Here is a 21,100-nt window from a genome sequence, read left to right on the forward strand (position 1 = left end):
GGACAGCTTTCGGGGTGCACAGATCACCCCTTTCTGGATAAAGTTCCCCTCTGCTTCGAGGCCAGAAGACGTGGATCGTGGCATCACACGTCCTCATGCTCGTGGGCCTGCGCTGGGATGGCAGACTGTGGGCATTTCTGGGAGAGAGTGGGCTGAAGGAGCCCAGAGTCCCATCTCGATCTTGCTGGGGTCTTTGCGTTTGACCCAGAAAGGGGGTCCGGCGTTGGGGGTCAGGCGTGGTATTAGGCTCTCCAAGTTTTGTGTCCTATTTCTTTGAGTTTCGTTTAATCTCCCTTGTCAGCTGCTTTCACAGCTGGAAACGTAGGGACACTCAGGTGCCAAAGCACAAGCCCAGGCCAGGTGTGAAGACTCTGCTCCCCTGCGCTCCTTCCAGCCCGCCTGCGGTCCTCCTGCAGGCCCCCTTTCAGAGGCTACCTTGGCCCCGCGCATAAGGGGCCCGGTGCAGGTGCAGGGGCGTTCTTCCGGCCGGGCTGACTCCAACACCTCACGGTCAAGAGCCCCCTCTGTGAACTTGCACATCCACCTGGGGCAGCGGTCCCCACGTGTGTCTGTGCAAGCAGCTGAGTGCACCCTCCCCCGCCGTCTGCCTTCCCAGTTGTTCCTCTGAATCTCGGGAGTGTGGGAGGCAGCTCCTCCTCGTGGCCTTGCCTGCTCGTGGTCCTGCTGTGGTGCTTGGGGGCGGCCACGGGCAGGCGGCCACAGGCAGGGCTCCCAGGCAGAGGCACGTCCTGCCCCAAACAGGCCCTGCCCAGCTGGCACAGCCAGGCCCTTGGCGCGCAAGTGCTGCCCCTATCTGTGGGTGCCACCCCATCTCTGGGTGCCCCACCTGGCCCCCTCCCCTTCGCAGCTGGGAGCTCTGGGGCAGGGCTCAGCCCTGGTGTCTGCGATTCTAGGACCCTGTCAGCGCCCCTGCCCAGGCTGCCGCGTGCGGGCAGCTGTGGGACCCTGGCTCCGGGCTGCAGCCCTGCCTCCCTCTGACCCTGCTGCTCTGGGCGGCACGGACAGCCTGGCGGGTCCTCTGGCGTGAGCGAGCCGGCGAGCGTCTTTTCTCGCCGCTTGAACGGAGGGTCGCCAGTGTGGTGTGGCTGCCGGAGTAACCGGCCCGCGGGTCCGTCAGATCTGACGTGCGGGGGCTGTTTCCCCTGTCGCAGCCGTGGCCGGGTGGGAATCCTGTCCGGGCGCCCTCAGGCTCCAGTGCGGGGCAGCCGGGTCGCGGCTGTTGATTAACCAGACGTGCCCTTGGTGGGGCTGTGACCGGCCTGGAGCTTTCCCAGCCTGGCGCTTTCCCGAGTGTCACCTTTTCCACCTTTCCCAGGCTGGGGGCTGGGGTGTGGCGGGGGTGGGGAGAGCAGTTTGAACAGCCGAGCTGCCTCCAGGGCCCCAGGGAAGCCGCCCCACCTGGGCACCCTTGTTCAGCACACCCTGGGGTTCCCGTGCTAAGGGCCTGGGCTGCTGCTGGACATCTTTGAGCCCCAATGTGAGCCTGGCCGCACTGCCTCGGGGGCTGTTCTGAGCATCAGAGTGAGAGTGGGTGTCTGTACAGCGACGGGATGGCAGGACTCTAGAACTGTCACCCGAGGGTGTGTGTGGGGTGTGTGTGTGTGTGATCACCACCTCACAGACAGAAACAATGGGACTCCGAGGGTTTGTGCGCTGGCCTGCGAGCTCCTGGTCCAGATCCTCCCTCCTGCCCTTCACCGGCCCTGCCCTGGCTTCTCCCTTACTACGGGAATGGGTGAGCGAGAGGGCGCGTGGACCCCAGACCCTTCTGCCTGCAGGGACGGGGGGTAGCTCGGGAGGCAGACACTCAGGGCAGCCCTGGCAGTGGGGCCCAGCACCCACTTCCTTGGAGGCGGCCGGCCTGGGTGGTCCCTGTAGGCCCCAGGTCACAGGGTGGTGCTTTGGGCAGCATGGCCAGGCACAGTTTGACTGCCTGGCTTTAGTTTCTAGGAAGCTGCTTGCAACCACTTGAGAAACGTGGGCAGATAGGAAAAGTAGAAACTCCAACCCCAGACCCACCAGTCCTGCTCTGAGATTACCCCAGGATGGACCTGCTCCTCTTCTCGCGGCGCTGGTGGGGGTGGGGGGAGAGGCTGGTATAGCGTGGAACCTGCTTCCCGCCTCGGCTCGGTGATGCCGTGGACGCACAGCATCCCTCCCAGTGGGGGAGCCAGCACCTGGCCCCCAGGGCACAGGCGTCCTTGCCTCACAGCGTGTTCACTGTCCAGCACCCACTTCCATCTTACTTTGGGGCCCTGATGGGTCCCCTGAGCCTGCCTGCTCCGTAGAAATCACTCGTTAAGTTGGTGGCGACCGACCCAGTGCCTAGAGTTTGCTTGGCATTTTCCCACACGTCTCCTTAGAAATCTAGGAGAGAAGGTATCTTCCTTCCCACGCAGCCGTAACCAGCAACCCCAAACTGGGTCGCTTGAAACAGAAACTTTTACTTTCTCACTCGGGGAGCCTAGGAGCCCCTGGTCAGGGAGGTGCCAGGGCGAGCTCCTCCTGGAGGGCCTCAGGGAGTCCCGCGCGCCTCCTCTGCCTGCTGGTGGTCCTGGCTGCCTTCCTTGGGCCCCGTCCTTTGAGCCCACATTCTTCCGCATGCGCCTGCCTCTTTGTCCTGCGCCTCCATCTCGCCACAGATGGCCTGTGGAGGTGGGGCCCACCTAGCCCAGGGCTTGTCACATCTGGCGGGACCTGACCCATCAAGGTCACTCTCTGAGGTTCCAGGTGCACAGGACTAGGTCACGGGGCAGAGGTGAGTTGGGCATCCTGGCCCCACCCCCGGGAGGGGCGCGGAGGGGATGCTCCTGGAGCTGGAGGACCCCTCTGTCCGGCCACGGGCCACGGGTTCCGGCCAGAGCCCATCTGCAGCCATGTCCGCCCTGTCCTCTCCCTCAGCCAGCACCAGGTGCCTCGTGGCCGCGGGTGCCCCTGCGAGCTGGAGAGGGTTGCCCCAGCGCCAACGCCGGCTTATCCACACACCTGAAGTGCACCAGGGGTTGACTTTCTTTCCCTCAGATTGAAATAGATTATTTTCTCCTGTGACACGTCAGCCTTTGATGGGATCTGTTTGGGGGTGGGGGCAAGACGTGGCTATTCTCTTGTACATCCGTGCAGACGAGAGATGATGTGAGAATGTGCCTCTTCTGGTCACCCCAAGACTGTCTGCCCCCTCTTGCACCAGGCTTCTGATTTGGGGGGAAAGCTTGATTTGTGCCTGTTGGAGGCTTCTTAGGGGTTGACAGTAGGAACCCTGGGGGCCCTCCCACCCAGTTTCCTCCAGCCCTGACTTCACATCTTTCAGGCTGATATTCAAATTGGGCCCTAGACTCAGTGGGGAGCCGCAGCACTGGCTGGAGAGGCACTGCCCGCCTGTCCAGGGTCACAGGGCGGCCAGGCAGTGGCTGGGGGACCGGCGTCCCTTGGCGGCTGGGCCGGCCCCCAGACCTCTGCTCTGGCGGGAAAGAGCATCAGGCCTCGGTCCCCCTCCCCTCCCCCTCCCCTCCAGGGATCGTCTCTGGTGAGTCATGTTATCTTTCTGGGCCTCCGTTTCCCCACCTATAGATGGGAATCACCGCCTCTCCCTCCCGGGATGCTGCGGGGGCAGATAAGTTTGCACGGGGAGGTCTCTCACGTGGCTCCGCACGTGGTGCTGAGGGTGGTTTTCCTTTTGCTTTCGAGGTGCGTTCCCACTTGCAGGAGCATGGCAGGCACCTGATGGTCCCCCGTGCTTGTGGACGCCCCCGTCCAGGACACATCTTGCTCCGAGTGCTCCAGCGTGCGTTTAGGACAAGGACCGTCACTTACGCAGTGACCGCACAGTCCCGGAACCCCCAGTGCACGCCCCGGGTCCCCCAGTGTGCGCCCCCGCTGGCCTCTCTCACTGGAACTGGTCCCCAGGCTCCTCTGACATGGGCCCAGAAGCGCACAGACGACTGCGTGGCGCTTGGGCTGTCCTGCAGGCTCGGCCCTGCGGGGGCGCTGGTGGTCAGCCGTGCTGTTGTAGGCTCTGGCGTCTTTGAGCAAATGTCCACTCTTGTTCGGGGCTTCCCAGAGGTCTCCTGGCTGGAGGCCGGCACCACTCTCAGCAGCTCCTGCCTGTGGATGCGTATCGAGACTCTGGGGCACCTTGATCTTCAGGCTGTCACCACACCGGCCGGCCGGCGTGTGAGGGACGTTCTAATTCCTGTCTTTGCTGTTAAGGGCTGGCTCCTCCTGTGAGGGGCTCCCCTCCTCCCAGGGGCCCATGTGTGGACTAATTCTTCTCAGGTGGACTCATGGGGCCTTGTGACCCCTGGCTCGTGTCATCCCTGGCACTGTCCCCTGGCCTGGGACGCACCCAGCTCTGTGTTGGAGGAGCAGGCCTGGGGGCTGGATGGCCAAGGGGCACCCCCAGAGTGTCCCTGTGGGGGCGTCTGTGGGCCAGGGCACCTGCTCTAACCACCAACTTGGCCTGCAACTTTGGCCAAATGGTGAACATCTTGGGGCTCCTGTTCACCCCATCCATAGAAGGAGAGGCTGGGATAGGCTGACCTTTGCCCCAGCCCTGCACTCTGACACCAGGAGTTGGCTGTGGCAGTTCCTGGCAGCCAGCTGTCACCTGTCACCTGCGGGAGAGATACATCAGGGAGGCTGCTTCACGCCCTGCCCTGCCCACCTCCCTCCCCCCCACCCCCAGTTGGGCCCCTCCCCCAGGCCTGTTTGTTCTCTTTAGTAACCAAACATTGACCTCATCCTGGCATCCGCTTGCTCTCCTGACCGTCGGGTCTGTTTGCATCATATCTTTATTAAAGAGACACAGATGCATGGCAGGGATGGTGGGGCGTGCAGTGGTGGGCTTCTGCCTACCTGTATCCACCGCACAGCAGCAGGCACGGCTCGTTCCTTCTCCAGACTCTGGGCTTGGGCTTGGTGGGAGACGCGTCCGGAGACATTCCCCAGGACACGCTCGCAGGTGGCCCCACCTGAGGGGAGCAGGGGTGGGGGCTGCATGGTGGAGGTGGCACCCTGGGGGCTGCCCTTGAGCGGATAGTGGGGGGTCAGGGCACCTGGTTGGGGAGGCAGTAAGACCAGGAGTTTGGCTGGGAACACATTGCCGCAGACAGGCTCTTGTGTCGCTGGAGGAAGAACTCCAGCCTTGGTGGGTCTGAGGGGGGTCTGCCTGGACTCTGCAGGCTGCCCTAGCCCTGGCCCTGAGGGGCTCTGCAGAGGGGGCCTCCCTCCATAGCCACCGCTGCTGCTCAGGAGTTCAAACTCTGGGCTGTGTGTGTGAAGACTCTGGGGTGGCTGTGAACAGGTCACAAACCCTCAACGAAATTCCTGGACAGCCTGGGGGTTCCAGAATCTTCCCAGCTGCTCAGTGAGGGGGACCTCATCCTTCCCACTGTAGGCAGGACCCAGCTCTGAGGTGGCCACTCACCCGGCCACACAGCCGTGATCACGGAGAGGCCCGCCCACCCTGGACCCGCCTGCTAGCCCATCCCCAGCGCCCTGGGGCCCTGGCCTTCTAGTCTTTGTAGGGCCACCAGTGATGTCATGTGGGAAGTAGAGTCTTCCAAGCCCTGCCCGAGGTGAGAAGGTGACCTTTGCACCCTGGAGGGTGTGGGGAGAACCATGGGTCCAAAGGACCTTTCAGCTGCACATGCCGGGTGAGAGGTCACCTGGGCCAGGGCGTCATTTGGGCCAGACGCCCTGATTCCTGTTGGGGACTGGGTGAAAACCTGGCTGGCAGGCCCCCTTGCTTCCCAGGCACCTCCCACCCCCGCCTGCGCCAGCGCCCTCTGGAAGTGTGTCCAGCGTGTGTGCTTCCCTTCGGGAGGCTCCAGGATGTGGTCCACCCCCAGGAACACTGAGGCTGGGTCAGGGATGCGCCTACCAGGCTCACACACCAGCCTGGACTGTCTGCCTCTCCCTGCCTCCTCCCTGCCGGACGCAGCAGGAACCCGTTCCCGGCAGGGGCACCCGTGGCTGGGAGGCAGCCTCAGGGAGGCCCCCGGTGACCTCGGTGGGCACCGGTGTGCTTGCTTTCTCACGGGTGGGGTCTCACAGCAAGATTGCCCATGCCTGGGCTGCCAGGGCCTGCCAGCCACCCGCCTGCCAGGGGAGCAGGCCCCCCTTCTCCCAGGGCAGGAGCAGCTGGAGGGGGCCTCAGTGCGGTGGCCTGTGGGGGAGGGGCCATCAGGGCCACAGGCTGCCTGGCCTGGGAGGGTCTTTGCCCCCCTCAGTGCCTCCTGAGACTCCCACGTGGGCCCCCAGCTTTGGGGCATGCCCCCACCCTCGCATCCTGCAGCTCAGATCTCCAGGTGACCAGTGCCCCACATGTCCAGCTTGGCCTCTCCTTGCCGCCTTGTGCCTTTTCTCTTCCTGCTGCCCTTGTCCTTTCTGGACCCAGCTGCCTTGGCCAGACCTACCTTCTGCTTGGATGTGACTTGGGCCCTCTTGAGCCTATTTCCCCAGGGGCTTTGAAATGGGGAGGGGCCATGTGTGGGAGGTGGGAGGCTCTGCCTGGGCTGGGGGCTCCGCTGTACTGCCTGCTCCCTCCCCTGCACCTAGGCCACTGAGCACAGGTCTGGGGGTTGGGTGGCCATGAGTGGATCTGACCCATCCTGTCCAGCCCACCCAGTGACCCTCACGGTGCCCTGGGGACTGTTTGGGGTGCGGGGGGCTGGGCAGCCCGGGGATCCAGCCTGTGAGCCCGGCATGCAGCGGCCTGCAAAATCTCAAAATAGAAGGGGCATCCACTTCATGCACACGACGGCGTGTGCTTTGACTACCAAGTGTGCCTTTGCTAAATTGGACTCTACCCGCTTCGTAAAAGTTCGCTGTGATTCACCGGCCTCGGGTGGGCCTGGAAGGGAGTCAGGCGTGGGGCGTGGGTGGCCAGGCCGGGCGGTGCCACATGTGGCTGTGAGTGAGGCTGGCGCTGTAGGGGGCCCTCGGTGGTCGGCTCCCCACTCCTTCGGCTGGTGATGTCCTGCGGGCGAGGTCCTGCAGGGACTGGCGGGCATGCTGAGCACCTGCCTGGTGCCGGCTTGGGGACTGCCTGCCTCGTCCTCCTGGCAGTCTTCCAAGGCTGGATTTTTAAAGCTCATTCCCATGAAGCTGGGGCTCAGCGGGCTGGGCAGGGGCCGTGTCTGCCCCCGTGAGTCTCCGGCTCATGCTCATTATCGCGGTTGCTTCTGAAGGTCAGCGGAGCTGAAAGCAAGATCGCAGGGCCACGCTCGTGCTGGGGGTTTGCAGGGAGTTGTTCGCTTGACCTTCCAGCTTCTCGGGGCCGCCCCAGCTCATGGACCTTTTCCCATCTTCTGAGCCACAGATTAGGTTTCTCGGACGGTTCTGCCCTGGGCACGGGCCCTCTGACCACAGCCGGGAGGGGTCCCTCCTTTTTGACATCTGTGGAGTTGGATTGGGCTGACCTGGCGAGTCCAGGCTGGCCTCGTCTCCATCACACCTGCAGGTGAGTGAGGCCAGCAAGGCCGCGTGCTCACGGTGGACGGGGCTCTGGAGGTGGGTTGTCTGCAGTCACCAGCCCTGGCTGAGGAGTTGGCCAGAACCAGGGTCTGTGTTGTCCTGGGGGTCATGTGGGGTGCTGCTGGGGCTGGGGCCCTGCCTAGCTCCCTCCCGCTGCACTCTGCCCCTTCCTAACAGTGGCCTCAGCAGCTGAGCCCCCACATGCACGCATGGCTGCCTCATGCCCCGGGCAGAATGAAGCTGGTCCTTTGCCAGGGCTGGGGAGCCCCCTCCCGGAGGCCCTGGGACGCTGGCACCGCGTGAAGCTTGGCTGGTTGATAAGCGATGAGTGTTGGGGTCAACAGTTGCCCCACTGCAGGTTATTGTGAAATGGGAAGCACAGTTTGCTGTCTGGGTCACCCTGAGTCTGGGTCATTGCCAACTGGGTGGGTCCTCACCGCCCTGCCTAATTGCAGGGACGCGGCCCTGCTCCACTTGCATTGCCATCCTGCCCTCTGAGCCCTGGGCATCCTCTGGGCTTCCTGTCCCTGTTTCTCTGGGGCCCATGCATGGAAGGAGCTTGTCCACGGTGACAGAGTGGCTTGGGGCAGGGAGGGACCGGCTGTTGTCCCAGCTGTCAGCCTGTGGCTGCCTCCCAGCCAGGCCCCTGTGGACCTTCTCTCCCTGAGGGCGTCTGCTGCCCTGGTTGTGGGGGATGAGGGGTGGCACAGGTGGAGTGCGTGGCTGACCATGGCATAGCCAGTGGTCTCTGGGAGGTTTTCCATGGGCAGCCTGGGAGTTCGGGCCCAGGGTGGGGGCGCCAGGTGGCAGGAGTTTCCAGTGTCTCTCTGGAGGATCTGTTGTGCTGCCCTAGTTGTCTTCCTTTTACTTAAAAAGCATTTTTCGTTCAGAAATAGGTAATACTCAGTAAGCTGAGGAAATGCGTTATTTTCCCACTGCCCACATTTACCATATTGTCAACAATAAACTTAATTTTAACATGAGATCTTTTCCTTTTAAGAAACAGAGCGTTACTGAGGTGCCCGTGGGTGACTGCGCCCTGGCATGGCCGAGCTCCCTGCGCTCGCAGATCTGTGTGGCAGGGCTGAGATGGCCGCGTGTGGGCTGGCGGGTCTCCCGCGCATTTGTTCTGTTCCTGATTAAGAAATTCCTTCCTACCTGGCACAAAATGAATGTTCTTTTTTTTTTTTTTTTCCTTTTAAATAACAGTTCTCTTGAGACAAACTTCACACACAGGTGTTTGTTTCCAGTGTCTTCTGGAGGATCTGATCCCACCATCTAATTCTAGATTGTTTTCCTCAAAGGTCCACCATGTTACAGTGTGTCAGGAAAGCCCAGTTTCAAAGTTGTCTTTCACATAGAGTTCTTGGCCTTCTTGGAATTGTCTTCTGTGTGGCGTGAGGTTGGGATGAAGTTGATGCTCTTCCAGATAGCCAGCCGGCTGCTGCTGTGCTGGTGAAACCCCGCCCTTCCCCGCCGTGCCCTTGGCCAGATGCCAGGTGTACAGCTCCCTTCTGGTCCAGTCTGCACAGAGCCCTCCTCCCCCACCACCTGGAGTCCTGCCCTGGCCTGTGATGATTGTTCTTGTTTTCACTGTAGCAAGGAGACCTGTCCAGTCCTGATGCTGCCAGAGGCCACCGGACCCCCTCTTTCTCTGCTCCTGAGCCTTTGAGCCCCACCACTGCTGTTCACCCACAGGGTGAGGTTCCTGCTGAGGTGTCAGACCTGCCGGCCTCACCTCTTGCTCCTGGGGATCTGCTGGGATCCCCTGGGTCTGATGACTCAGCCACACCTAGATGTTTCCATTTCCTGAACCTCTACGCTGCCACACCTCTGCATCTCTGTGCCTGGCTGGGATGGCCCCGGTGTCCGGCACCTTCCCTGTATTCTTAACCCCTTTACCAGAGAGTTGGCCCCATTCTGGCCCCACCAGCCTCTCACAAAGGGCCTGGACTCTCTAGAGACTTGGTTGAAATCCACGATGAAGGCAAACCCCACTTTCTTCAGAAACCAGCGGTGCCTCCGTTTGTGCTGCCAAGGGCTTGGCACATACACTCTGGGTATTAGTAAATGTTTATTCTCCCTGCACCACCCCCCGCCCCCTGACTTCAGTCCCACACATTCTAGACTTGTCACAATCCCTGTGGTTCAGTCCTTTTTGCTGCAGGCGCCTGGCAGTGAATAGTTGGCCCCGGTGGGCGTGGGCCCCCCCTAGGGCTGGAGGCTATGCAGGAGGGTTTGCTTATGCAGCCCAGCGTAGATCAGGGTTCCCAGCCCCCCACCCCTCGTGTGCTCTGTAGAATCACCCCAAGGGCCGGCATCTCAAATGCTTATGGGAGTCCAGGCCCCTCTGCCCCTCAGGGAAGAGCTCAGATGTGGAAAGGTCTCCAGGGAGCCAGGTGAACCTGGATGGGATGCAGTCAGGTGACTGACCTCCGGGTGGCTGGCTGTCCTGTTGGGCAGGGCCTGGGCCATCTCTATCAACATTCCCCAGCCATTTGGGGTGAAATCAGGGCCGGCGGGGGAGGGGACATCAACAGTGCGCACCTGCGCCATTACCTGCACGTGCAGGTCCATTTTCCGGGACCAGCAACAGAAGGCGCCAGAAGGCATTTGCAGCCCCTCCTCCCCGCACCCGGCTTGCTATCTCCAAGTCGTGGTTTGAGACAGTGACACAGTTTCAGCTTGATTTATCGGCGTCCTAGGGGACAGAGGGCGAATGAGGAGAGGTTTTGGTGTGAGAACACCCGAGGCCACAGGCAGATCCGAGTCGGGGCACGTCCGACGTGGCTTCCTGCTCGGCCGCTCCCGTGAGGATTCTGTGCGGGCTGGGGAGGCCTGTGGCTTTCCTTGGAATTTACTCTGGGCACCCTGCAGCCCTGGGTGAGCAGGAGGCTGACCGCAGGGCCCCCGGAGGGTGCGGGTGGCATCGCGGGGACAGCGTGTGCTTCATCCGGAGAAACTGAGTGGCCGGAGAGGCGAGATCCTGGTTTCTTTAACGCGACTGCTGGCTTTCCTTGTGCCGTTCCCTTTCCTCCCCAGGTTGGGGTGGAGAGGGTGGGGCTGTGGGCACGGCCATGTCATGGCAGCACTGAGCTGCCGAGCCCACATCTCTGGGTGCCTCTCGCCATGAGGTGTGCCTGTGGGGGGAACGGGCGGACAACGTCTTGGACACTGGTCAGCCAGTGAGGCCCAGAGGTCACCTGGCATGGGATTCAGACTGAAAACCTTATTCTCATCAACCTCTCTCCCTGGTGCTTGGGGTTTGGGGGTGCCCTGGGAGCAGAGGGCCCAGGGAAGACGTGGGCTGAGGTTACCGCGGGTCTCCAGGAACTGCCCCTTGAGGAGAGCCTGTGGCTGGGGCTCCAGGGGGCTGCCCCCACCCTGCCTGCCTCTGTGGGTGGCCTCGACAGCTCTGGGCTTGGACACACCCCCTCGGCTTGCAGCCCTGCTTTGCTAAGCCTTGTGGTTAGCCTGGCCTGGGCCTTCCTGAGCCTCCGTTTCTTCTTTGGGGTATGGGTGAGACTCGCAGCAGCTCCTTGACAGGTCACAGCTCAGGGTCATAAGAGGCACCCAGATCCTTGGTGATGACATTCTGAGAGGCCCAGGGATCACATGACCCCCCCAAACCCCCTGCCCCTGGCAGGGTGGAAACTGAGAGACAGGGCGGAAAAGCCTAGACAGATCCTGTTAAATCCCAGCCCTGCACCATTCACAGTGTGACTTTGGCCTTGCTACTGAACTTCTCTGAGTCTCAGACTCTTCTTTGATAAAGGGGTGAATGATACCAGAACCCACCTCATCAGCTTGTTGTGAGGATGACATGGGGTGGCGGAAGGGCTGGGGCTTGCTCAGTGCCTCTGGGCACACAGTAGGTATCTGTGTGAGTGAACAGGAAGGAAGGTCCTTCCAGCACCCCATGTGAGAACTCCTCTGGCTCCCCAGGTTCTGGATGGGACAGGCTGACTCCCCAGGCCTGACCCACCCTGAAGACCCACTGGAGCCACCAGGGGCTGCTCAGGGGAACAGGCCAGGTAAGAAGGGGTCACCAGGGTTTAGCCCGCCCAGCCCAGCCTCCCTGGTTCCTTGCTGCCATTGTCATCGAAAGGCATCCTTGTAGGAACCTGAGGCTCTGACTTGCTCCCGTGGCCTTCTCACCTTCATCCATAAATAATACCTGTCTCACTTTCAGCCTGCACCTCCTGGAGCTGCCGTGTGTGCAGGAGGCAGGTGCTAATGGATATCGGCTCAGGTGCTCCTGAACCGTCACAGCCCAGGCTCTGTGCCTTTGCTCAAGCTACGCTCTCAGCTCAGACTGGCCTTCTGTCCCCACCCACCCTTGTCTGCCTCTCAGAGTCAAGCTTGCTCTTCAGCGCTCAGCTAAGATGCCACCTCTTGCAGGAAGGCATCCCTTGTTTATCTTGGTCAGCACATCCTTGCTCTCTGTGCTGCTCACCCCTAGGCTGCACTCTTTCGCTGCACTTTGCCCTTCAAGAATACATGGTTATTCCTGCAGCCCTCAGTCGTTAGGCCGGGTGTCTCACAGAAAGGCCCTGTGCTTGGATGGCGTGTGATTGACCCGTAGGCTGGTCTGTGCCCTGGAACACTGCGACACCTCTCCTGGGGGGGAGGGTCAGAGGAGGCTTGCTAGTGTCGGGGTGATAGCTTCATCATTAGGGGGTCCCGTCGGGACTGAAGCTCTACACACGGCGTGGAGGCCACCTAGGCTGCCCTGCTTCATATCCATGAACCAAGGTGGTGCGGGCACTCGCTTATCCCTGCTGGATGAGTCCTGGGCTGGGAGAGAAAGAGAAGCTGGAGACTCCCCAGAGCCACATTCACCTTCCAGGGCAGAGGGAGGGAAGCCTGGAATGACGTGGTCCTCCAGCCTGCAGAGCCCCCGGCCCAGATGCCTCCACCCGCCCCCTCTTGATGATGTGAAGGGGAAGGGAATTCAGTCAACTGAGCAGCGGTGTGGAAACGTGAGCGCCTCTAGCAAGGCCCTGCGGAGGGACCGCGGGCCTCTGTGGCTAGGCCTCCTGCTGATGACCCGCCCGAGCAGTGACCCCGACCCTGCCCAGCAAGGATGTGGGGCAGCTGGAAGGGAAGACAGTGGAGAATCAGGTCCTGCGGGCCCCTGCCCCCTCAGCCCCACATGCCCCAATGCCGAGGGACGGCTGTGCTCGCTCCCAAGGGTGGCCATTGTGATGGGCGCCCAGCCAGGTCCCGCGCCCACTGCCCACTTCACCTGCGGCGCCTGCGGCTCCTCCTCTTCACTCTGCAGGGGGCAGGGCTGGGGCATTAACACCCCCCCCCCACCAGCGAGCCCTTGGGCAGGTCAGTCTCTCTGAGATGCCCAGACCCCTGGTGGAATCGACACCCCTTCATCAGCTCCTTCCCTCCCATCTCCATTTTCTGACTTGTGCTTCCCAGGGTCACCCCTCACAGAACCCCCCAGTGCTTAATCCCTCAGCCAGACGGGAGCCACAGACAGGGCCTCTGGGTAGAGTCCCTTGAGTGGGGTCTGGGGGGGGACTTGTCCGCAGCTCCAGAACACTCTGCCTTTCTGGCCGGCCCCTCCTTGTCTGGGTGTCTCCCATGGATGGCGGGTGTGGGTGTCCCCAGGCCCAGCACCCCTAACCTCACAGACGGCTCTGGCAGGGCTCCTGGCGTCCAGACCTGACTCTGTAAGGGGGCTGGGCTGAGGAGGAGCTGGGTTCACCTACACCTTTCCTTGGCCCAAGGCCGAGCTAGGTGGGGAGGGCACGACTGGACGTGACCTCTGGCCCCCAAATTCTTGCAGTTTGGGCTGAAAGTGAGGCAGGAAGAAGCCTCACCTCTCCCAGTGACAGACCCCCAAGTCCCAGCCTCCGGGTAGCGGGTACCTGGTGACTAGTGCCAGTGCGGAGGGGCTGGCAGGCCCCGTGGCCCCTGCTCACCCTTGGGCCATCCAGGCCCTTGTGCTCCCTGGGGATGTGAGGAGGGGAGAAGCCAGGGCAGCCCCCATGGAAGCTGATTTGTGACACCCCAGGTTTGGCAGTGGGCCTGGGAGGTTCGGGGAGGGGCCGAGGGGGCAGCTTGGCCTGCCCAGCCTGGGGTCCCTTCCCCTGTTTGCCCTGCGAGCAGCCAGGCCAGGAAATGACGTGTCCCTCGCGTCCCTCCCTTGCGCTGCTTCTCATTACTGCAAACCCCGGATTAATTTAATTACACGCTCATCTCCGAGAGGCTGCGGCTCAGAGGCGCCCAGTGGGATCACGAGTTGCCCGAGGCTGCAGGGAAGGCAGCGCCTCCCTGGGAACATGCCCTCCCTGGGGTCGCCTGCCCTGGGCGGCTCATGCATCCCTCTGCAGGGCACCTGCTCCTACCCCAGGGGCCAGAGTCCGCCCCCAGTGCCTGGCAGCAGGTCCTGCGAGGCAGGGAGGCTGGTCAGGGATGTCCAGGAGGCAGCCAGGGGTAGGCAGCCTGGGGGCCGGGTCTGCCAAGGGCAAGGCCCCCAGGGTGCAGCTGGGGGTGGGGGTGGGAGGGGGTGCCCGGCCCCCCCACCGCCTCCCTCGGACTTGAGACTTGGCTGGCATCAGTGGCTGTGCGCTGAGGGTGTCCATTCAGTCCTCACTCCCCTTTTATAGAAGAACGTACCCCTCCCTGGTCTAGGAGTGCGTCGCTTGGGCACGGCGAGTCATGAGCACCGAGACTTCAGTCTCTGCCTCGAGAGCGCCTCCCTGGCAGGACACCTGCCTCCCTCCTGAGTGCCCTTCAGTGAGGGATGTTTCACGCCCTGCGGGGCATGCCCGGTCCCGACTGGGGCGCGAGTGCTTTCGTGCTGTGCAGGGTGGACACACTTCCAGGCCTCGCTGGATGGCGGCCGGGTGCGCCCTGGCCTAGGGGCTGCGAGTCCGGCAGCTTGGGTGTCCCAGCGGGTCGGCCGCCTTCCTAATTCTACTCCTTCGGGGACGCTGCCTGGGGCTGCTGGTGGTGAGAATGTCCTCAGACGCTCTTGTGCTTTTGAAACAAAGGAAAATGGGCCCCTGCTCGAGGCTGCTTGGAGCTCGGAGCAGACACAGCAGACGGCTGAGGGGGGTCAGGCGCAGTGGCCGTGGCCCTGGCAGTGCCCACGTGTGACCCGTGAGGGGTGGCACTGGCTTGCCAGGCGGGGCAGGTGGGGTGCTGTGGGGTGCCAGTGGCCCGTGTCCCATCTCAGGCTGGCTCTGTCACCGCTCTCTCCTCCCTGCCACCCTGGGAGGAGGTGTGGGCCCGGTTGTGACCATGCGCTGGCCAAGCAGGGGTGCCCATAGTCGTGGCTCACCCCTAGAACTGGCCGCAGGAGACACAACCTCCTGTGGCCAGGAAGTCCGGGGCGGGAGTGGGCAGGGCGGGAGCGAGTGACCCACTTGGCCCTTGGGGCTCCTCCTGGGCCTGGGGGGCCGTGCTAGGGCTCAGGGAGCAGGAGTTGGCTGGGCTGCATCAGGGGCCGGGCAGCCCTGAAGCTCGGCTGACGGTGGGGCTCTCTGAGAGCTTCTTAGTGGCGCGGTCACCTCTGCATCCAAGCCCTGGCCTGCAGGGTGATCCTGGGTGGGGAGAGAGGGGCTGGGGGGCTGGGCCCCAAGGCCCAGTGGGGATACCTGTGACTTCATCTGGGAAATGGGGATGATGCCTGCTTGACCCTCACAAGGCTTCACCGAGGTGCCTGATGAAGGGGCTGCGGGTGTCACACATGGGGAGTCCCCCACCAAGGGTCAGGTAATGACTTGTGAGTTAGCGAGCCAGCAGGTTCCTCCATCCACTGCTTCCCAGTTGGTGTTCCGGGAGCCTTCTATAAACAGCATGCATTGGACATGTCGGGGAGCCCTGGCTGCACCCCATCTCCCACACCCTGCTCAGCAGGGCCCAGCACACTCAGAACACTGCGGCTTTTCCCATCAGACCTGTTTGTGTGGCTGGACACGGGGCTGCTTGTCAGTGACGGATGGGTGGACGCAGGCGGGTGCAGGCTGGGACCGCAGTGACCCACCCGGGGAGGGTGAAAGCCAGGCCAGCAGCTGGCCGGGTTCCTTGCCTGGTCTGCCCCACGCTGGGTGGGCCCCCTCCTTCTCCACCACGGCCCAGCGGTTTAGTCTGTGAATAAGCCACTTTGCCTCAGAGCCTTGATCCCTCAGCTGTGGAGGAGGTGCTGGGGGGTGGGATGGGGGGTATCGCACCAGGCTGTGGCAGGGCTCCCCAGAAGGACTGTGCTGGTCAGGTGTCATCCCCAAGGGCGAGGGTGGGGTTCTGGTGGGGAGCCGCCCTGCTCCTTCTCTGGAAGGGCCCACATTCCTGAGAGGTGACTGGTGCTGATTGGAGCTGGTGGGGGGTTGTGTAATCCCCAAGCAGTGATGGGGGGCTGGGCGCCCATGCTCCCGCCTTGCGCCTGGAAGAAAGCTCCTGGGCCTGGTCCAGCATTGGCCAGGCTGGCCTCTGAAGGGTCCTTCCCACGAGCTTGGGGAACACAGTGACCCACACATGCAGGCCTGCGCCCTGCTTGCCTCTGCCAGGGGTGGACAGACACTGTCCTGTGGCAGCACCCCCACCCCCTGTGCCCAGCCAAGACCCCACGGGCCTGTTCCCTGGGTCCCCAAGCCGCCAGACTCGTCTGGGCATTAGGTCTGGGTTTGGTTGAAGGGCCCTTGTCTGACGCCTTCTGAGATAAAGGGCGGGTGCTGTCATCTGGAACAACCCTGCATCCTTTGAGGGGCAGACTGGTGGGGGTAGATGGGGCCTGGCTGGTGGGGGTGGGTGGGGCATGGCTGGCATCTGGGCCTTGTGAGCTCCACTGAGGTGCTCCTGGGAACAGAGGCCCTAGCCAGCCCCTCTCTAGGCTGCTGCAGACCCCGGGGCGGGTGGTGGGGGTGGGGGGAGGTGCTGCTGTCTGCACCCAGAGGGGCCCCCACACCCACCTGCCTCTGTGCTTGCTGGGCTGGTTTGGTCCCCTGGCCCACCTGTGCTGCTGGGTCCTCCAGCAGGCCCTCCTGGCCTGGCCACTTTGTCACCTCTGCCCCATGCCACGCTAATCTCCAGCAACCCAGTGCCGTGCTGGAATTTTGCCGGCTTCTCTGATGTGATACTGAGCTCAGGGGTCGGGGGACACCTCTGCTGCAGCACTTTGCAGCCATTGACTGTTGGGCCGCCCCCAACGGCCCCATCAGAACCTGGGGGTGGGGCCTCCCTGGTGGCACAAGGGGTTAAGACACAACCTATGAAGGAATCTGCAGCCTCTGCAGCAAGAGTTCCATCCCCGCCAGCCAGGGAGCAACCCACGTGGCGCAGCAGACCTCTCCTGTCTCGCCCGCTGCTCCCCTCAGCAGTGTACTTTGGTCAGTCTGCCTGTTCTGCTCCCCGCTCTGTCTCTGGTGGATCCTCTCCCCGCTTCCCCATACCTCTGGCCTTAAAAAAAAAAAAAAAAAAAGAACCTGGGGGTGGCTGGTGGGGATGTCCCAAGGCCGAGTCCAGCACCTCTAGCTCTGTGCTCACCTCTGGAAGAACCTGGGTGGAAAGGTGGCCCACTCCTGCCACCCGTGCACCCCCACCCATGTGCCCCCTGCGCGCCCCCACCAGGTGCTCCTGCGCGGTGGGCAGAGGACTGTGGTGCTGACTTGCACTGTCAGGGCTTGAGTTTCCCCACTGTGGGGGTGAGGGGGACACCCTCTGGACTCGGGGCCCTCGGGGGTACCCTCTGGTGTGATGGCCCCTCATCTCTTCCTGATAGGTCCTGGAACCCCAGACCTGGCTCCACGGTGAAGGGGTACGTGGGGGGCTCTCCTGCGGGTGTGTGTCTGATGGTTTCTGTCCCCCTGTCGTTGCAGATCCCTCGTCCACCTACATCAGGCAGCTGGAGACCAAGGTGAAGCTGCTGGAGGGTGACAAGCTGCTTGCACAGGTGGGTGCCCGGTGGGCGGGTGGGTGCCCACACGGGGGCCCGTGTGAGCCAGTGAGCTGTGCCGCGTGCCACGCGTCCCTCTCACGGGGCTCCTCCCTGTCTCACCTCTTCTCCCACCTGCCCGTGCTGCCTCTCAGGCCGTGGGGCCACAGACGTCATCTCCCTGCCCAGCCTCGGGGCTGCCCTTCATCACGGCCTTTTGCCGTCTGTGCCCCTGTGCGGTTCTGGGAGCACCCATCGCTGGAGGACGGGCGGTCCTGGCTGGAGCGCGGCCCTTGGGCCCTCGCCCGGAGCCACGAGAAACCCCCCGCCTCCCCGGGCTGGGGTCTTCCTGCTTCCTCCCGGGCCTGCCTCCACCACGTGTCCCTCCTGCGCGCAGGAGAGCAGGGTCGGGGCTGGGGTGGGGAGGTGCGGGGGGAGGCCGAGCAGGTAATGGAAGTGTGGAGGGGCCGGGACTGCCCAGAACGTGGGCCCGCCCTGCTGCAGGGGGTCCCCGGTGGTGGGAGCCCTGCTCAGCCCGGCTTGGGGCGCCGGGAAGCCAGCCAACTTGGCTGACCCTCCAGCCTCTCCCCTGCACCCACCCCTGGCTTATCTCGGCACCCCCTCCCCACACTCGCTGGCCCCCAGGCGGCAGGCGGATGCCCAAAGCGTTTCTCTGGGAACCGACCCCAGGGCAGGCTCAGCTGTCTGGGCCTGTTGCTAGGCGACGAGCAGACTTGGCACCCCGCCTCGGGCTGCCCGCGGCACCGCTCTGTCCACTGCGTGGCCGCCGGGAGGCTCACGGCCCCAGCGTGGAGTGCAGGCCTCACCCCGCACGGGCCCCATGGACAGTGCCCACGGCCCCGAGGACTCCGCAGCGTTCATGGTTCCCCTCTGGGGTGCCCCTCGCCTCACCACCCCCGACCACCACCCCACGCCAGGTTGTGCGCTGAATGGCAGGGCTGTGTCTGTAACTTTAGATGTTGGTTTAAGGCCCTGTAAGCAGAAGGGCTTGGCCATGGACACGTTTGCTTCTCGGGGCTGGTGGGGCGGGCGGGGGGGTGGGAAGATGTTGCTGGGGCCACGCAGGTTGGGGGCGGGGGCTCCTCACACCCATGCACTCCAGGGCCCTGACCCTGGCCAGTTGCAGTGGCTAAGGCGAGGGGGCTGTGGGGTCTCTTTGGGAGCCGCAGGCAGAATGGGGGTGGCGGGGGCAGCATTAGGGCGCGGGCCTCAGGTTTTGGGGCAGCGAGCGGGATGGGGAGTTCTCGCTGCGGCCACTGGACCCAGGATGGAGGCCGCACCGCATCTGGCCGTGGCCGCCGGGGCCAGTGGCCTTAAGTCCGCCCGCTGGTGTCGCTGTCTCACGGTCCCTGGCGCGGGTGCTGTTTGCAGTGCTGCTCTGTGGCCTCCCTGGTCACGGCTTGTGGTCCTGTTCCCCAAGGATGGAAGCGTCCCTGACCCTCAGCCCCTGTGTCCTGGCTACCGCAGGGACAGCCGCCCTGCACTTCCCTCTTCCTCCCTGTGGGCACCCTAGTCTCCCGAGGGACTGCCCCAGGTCTGTGTCCACTTGCTCCACACTAAGGTGTTCAGAGGCGGACAGGGCCCTGCGCCTGGGGCTTTGGGGACCACAGCCGCTTGGGCGGGCTGGGGGTGGCTCTTCCCACCCCTTCCCTGTCCCCAAGCCTGGTCTGAGCTGCTCCTGGGGGTCAGACCTGGGGCTTGGCTTGGAGGCACTGCAGCAGGGTTCTGTCCCCAGCTGTGCCCACTCTGGGCCGGGCACGCTGGACCCAGACATCTTTCAGATGGGGTCCCTAGCCCGAAGCCCGACTTGCCAGCTGCAAGAGGCTGGACTGGGGTGCAGGGGTCGCAGGCGTTTCCCTACCCGACCGCTCTCGGACTGTGCTGGGGACTCCGCGTACTACGCGGCGCGTCCGAGTGGCCGATTTCTGCAGCTGAACTTTCCTTTCTCTGGCCGAGCCCCTGAGCCCAGCTCTGCTGCTGGTGATGGGTGTCCCTGGGGCTGGGGTGGAGGTGGCGGTGACACCCAGCTCCCATCCCTAGTCTCTTAGTGAAAACCCTGCTGGTGGGTAGAGGGTCTTGTCCAGGGTCTCCCAGCTGGTGTTGGGGGGTCAGGGCCACACTCAGCATCTTGAGAAGGGGGACAGCCGTGTGGCGCTGGGGTCTCAGCCCCCTGGAGCCTCGCGAGTTGCCTGCCCATGTGCACTTGCTGCAGGGGGGGACTGGCCCTCTGCCTGATGCCAGCTGAAGCACCCAGGGCTTGGTGGCACTATGGGGCGTCTCCAGGGTGTCCCCAGGGCTCCTGTTGCTCCAGCTTTATGAGGCTCCTCGAGCCCCCACCTCCATCTGCTCACCTATAAAAGGGCGCCCAGTGTTTATCTGGTCACTTGCTGTGTACATGGCCCTGGGGTGCAGGGCAACCAGGCAGGGGCTCACGTGCTTGAGGGCGACTGGGGACTGCAGAGGTGGGGTGTCCCTGGGTAGGCTCGGCATCTCTGGGGTTCAGCACTGCTGGACTGGGGGGATGCACCTTGGGGAACCCCTAGCTGCCCCCACCCGGAGTCTGAGGTGCAGAGGAGACCCTTAGCCAAGGGAGATCTGCTCGGCCGCAGCATGCTCATCCCTGCAGGCAGCTGTGATGCCCATGGCATTGTGGGGCTCGAGGAGAGGTGGCTGCTGGGCGGGACTCTGGCCTCGGCCTGGTGGGCTCTGGCACAGGAGATTGTATGACTGGTCCATAGATCTTGTGAAATCCCAGTGTGCAGAACAGGGACTCTGCCCGCTGGGGAAAAGCAGGAGAGAGCAGCGTGGGTCTTGGAATGTCTGAAGGGGACGTGGCCCCAGGTCAGGGTGGGAGGCAGGGCCTCCGCGGACACCCTCCACCCCCCCCCACCCCGTGGCCTCTATTTAACTCCAAAATAGCTTTAATTAAAAATGTGCCAGAGTGTTCACAGGCTAAATTACTGTATTGCAGTTCGTATTTTCTTTCTCGTGGCGGCTGTAAAATTTCATCAACACAGCTGCTTCCTCTTGGTGATTCATCCCAGCCCGTACGCACACGGGGATTTTTCCTGCCGGTTTCTGAGCCAGCCGGCTCGCGTGGGGGCGGCTGTAACTGCCGCTGCGGCCTCGTGCTCTGCTCCCCCCAGCTCCGCCACTGGCTGATGAGCGATAAACCCGTTCAGTGCCGGAAGCGGCTTTGTCAAGAGCAAGAGCCTTTGGGTGCTTGCTCCCAGGGTCTGGCCTGACCCCACCCCTGACCCACACCTGCTGTCCCTGTACTACCACACAGGGTCCCCGAACTCTCAGGTCGCAGGTGACCCCTGGGTTAATACCATGTGCAGACGGGGAAACTGAGGCTGGGCGGAGGAGGATTTCCTGGCATGGGGGACGTGTTGGTCCCAGACACTGAGCAGCTAAATATTGGGCCTGTATTGTCCCATGGCCCCAGGGCCAGGAGTGGTTGCGCTGAGGCCTTGAGGGGCCCTGTCCGGGCCTGCCTCCTGGGCTGGAGGCCGTCGTGTGCCCCCTGTGTGCCCGCCTGCCTTCCAAGTCTCAGTTTGTGCTTTTCAGGAGGACGCCCACCCGGTGGCCTCAGTCAGCTGATCACCCCTCCAAGGACCTGTCTCCAGATGGGTCCCCTGTGGAGGTACCGGGGCCGGCGAGCCTGCGCCTGGATTTGGGTGTGTGGGCCAC

The 21,100-nt window shown here is 63.2% G+C and overlaps 1 protein-coding gene across 1 annotated transcript in view; it reads left to right on the forward strand.

Moving 5' to 3' along the window:
• The window catches only part of CCDC85C (coiled-coil domain containing 85C), a 56,912-nt gene that overhangs the window by 26,970 nt on the left and 8,842 nt on the right, over positions 1-21,100 (forward strand). The window contains exon 2 of the mRNA XM_037503920.2: positions 17,331-17,404. Within this exon, the coding sequence (XP_037359817.1) occupies positions 17,331-17,404 (74 nt within the window). The remainder of the gene's footprint in view (positions 1-17,330; positions 17,405-21,100) is intronic.

The sequence above is a fragment of the Talpa occidentalis genome, unplaced genomic scaffold (assembly GCF_014898055.3).
Source record: "Talpa occidentalis isolate TD23 unplaced genomic scaffold, MPIMG_talOcc4v2.1 talOcc4.11, whole genome shotgun sequence".
Lineage (NCBI taxonomy): Eukaryota > Metazoa > Chordata > Mammalia > Eulipotyphla > Talpidae > Talpa > Talpa occidentalis.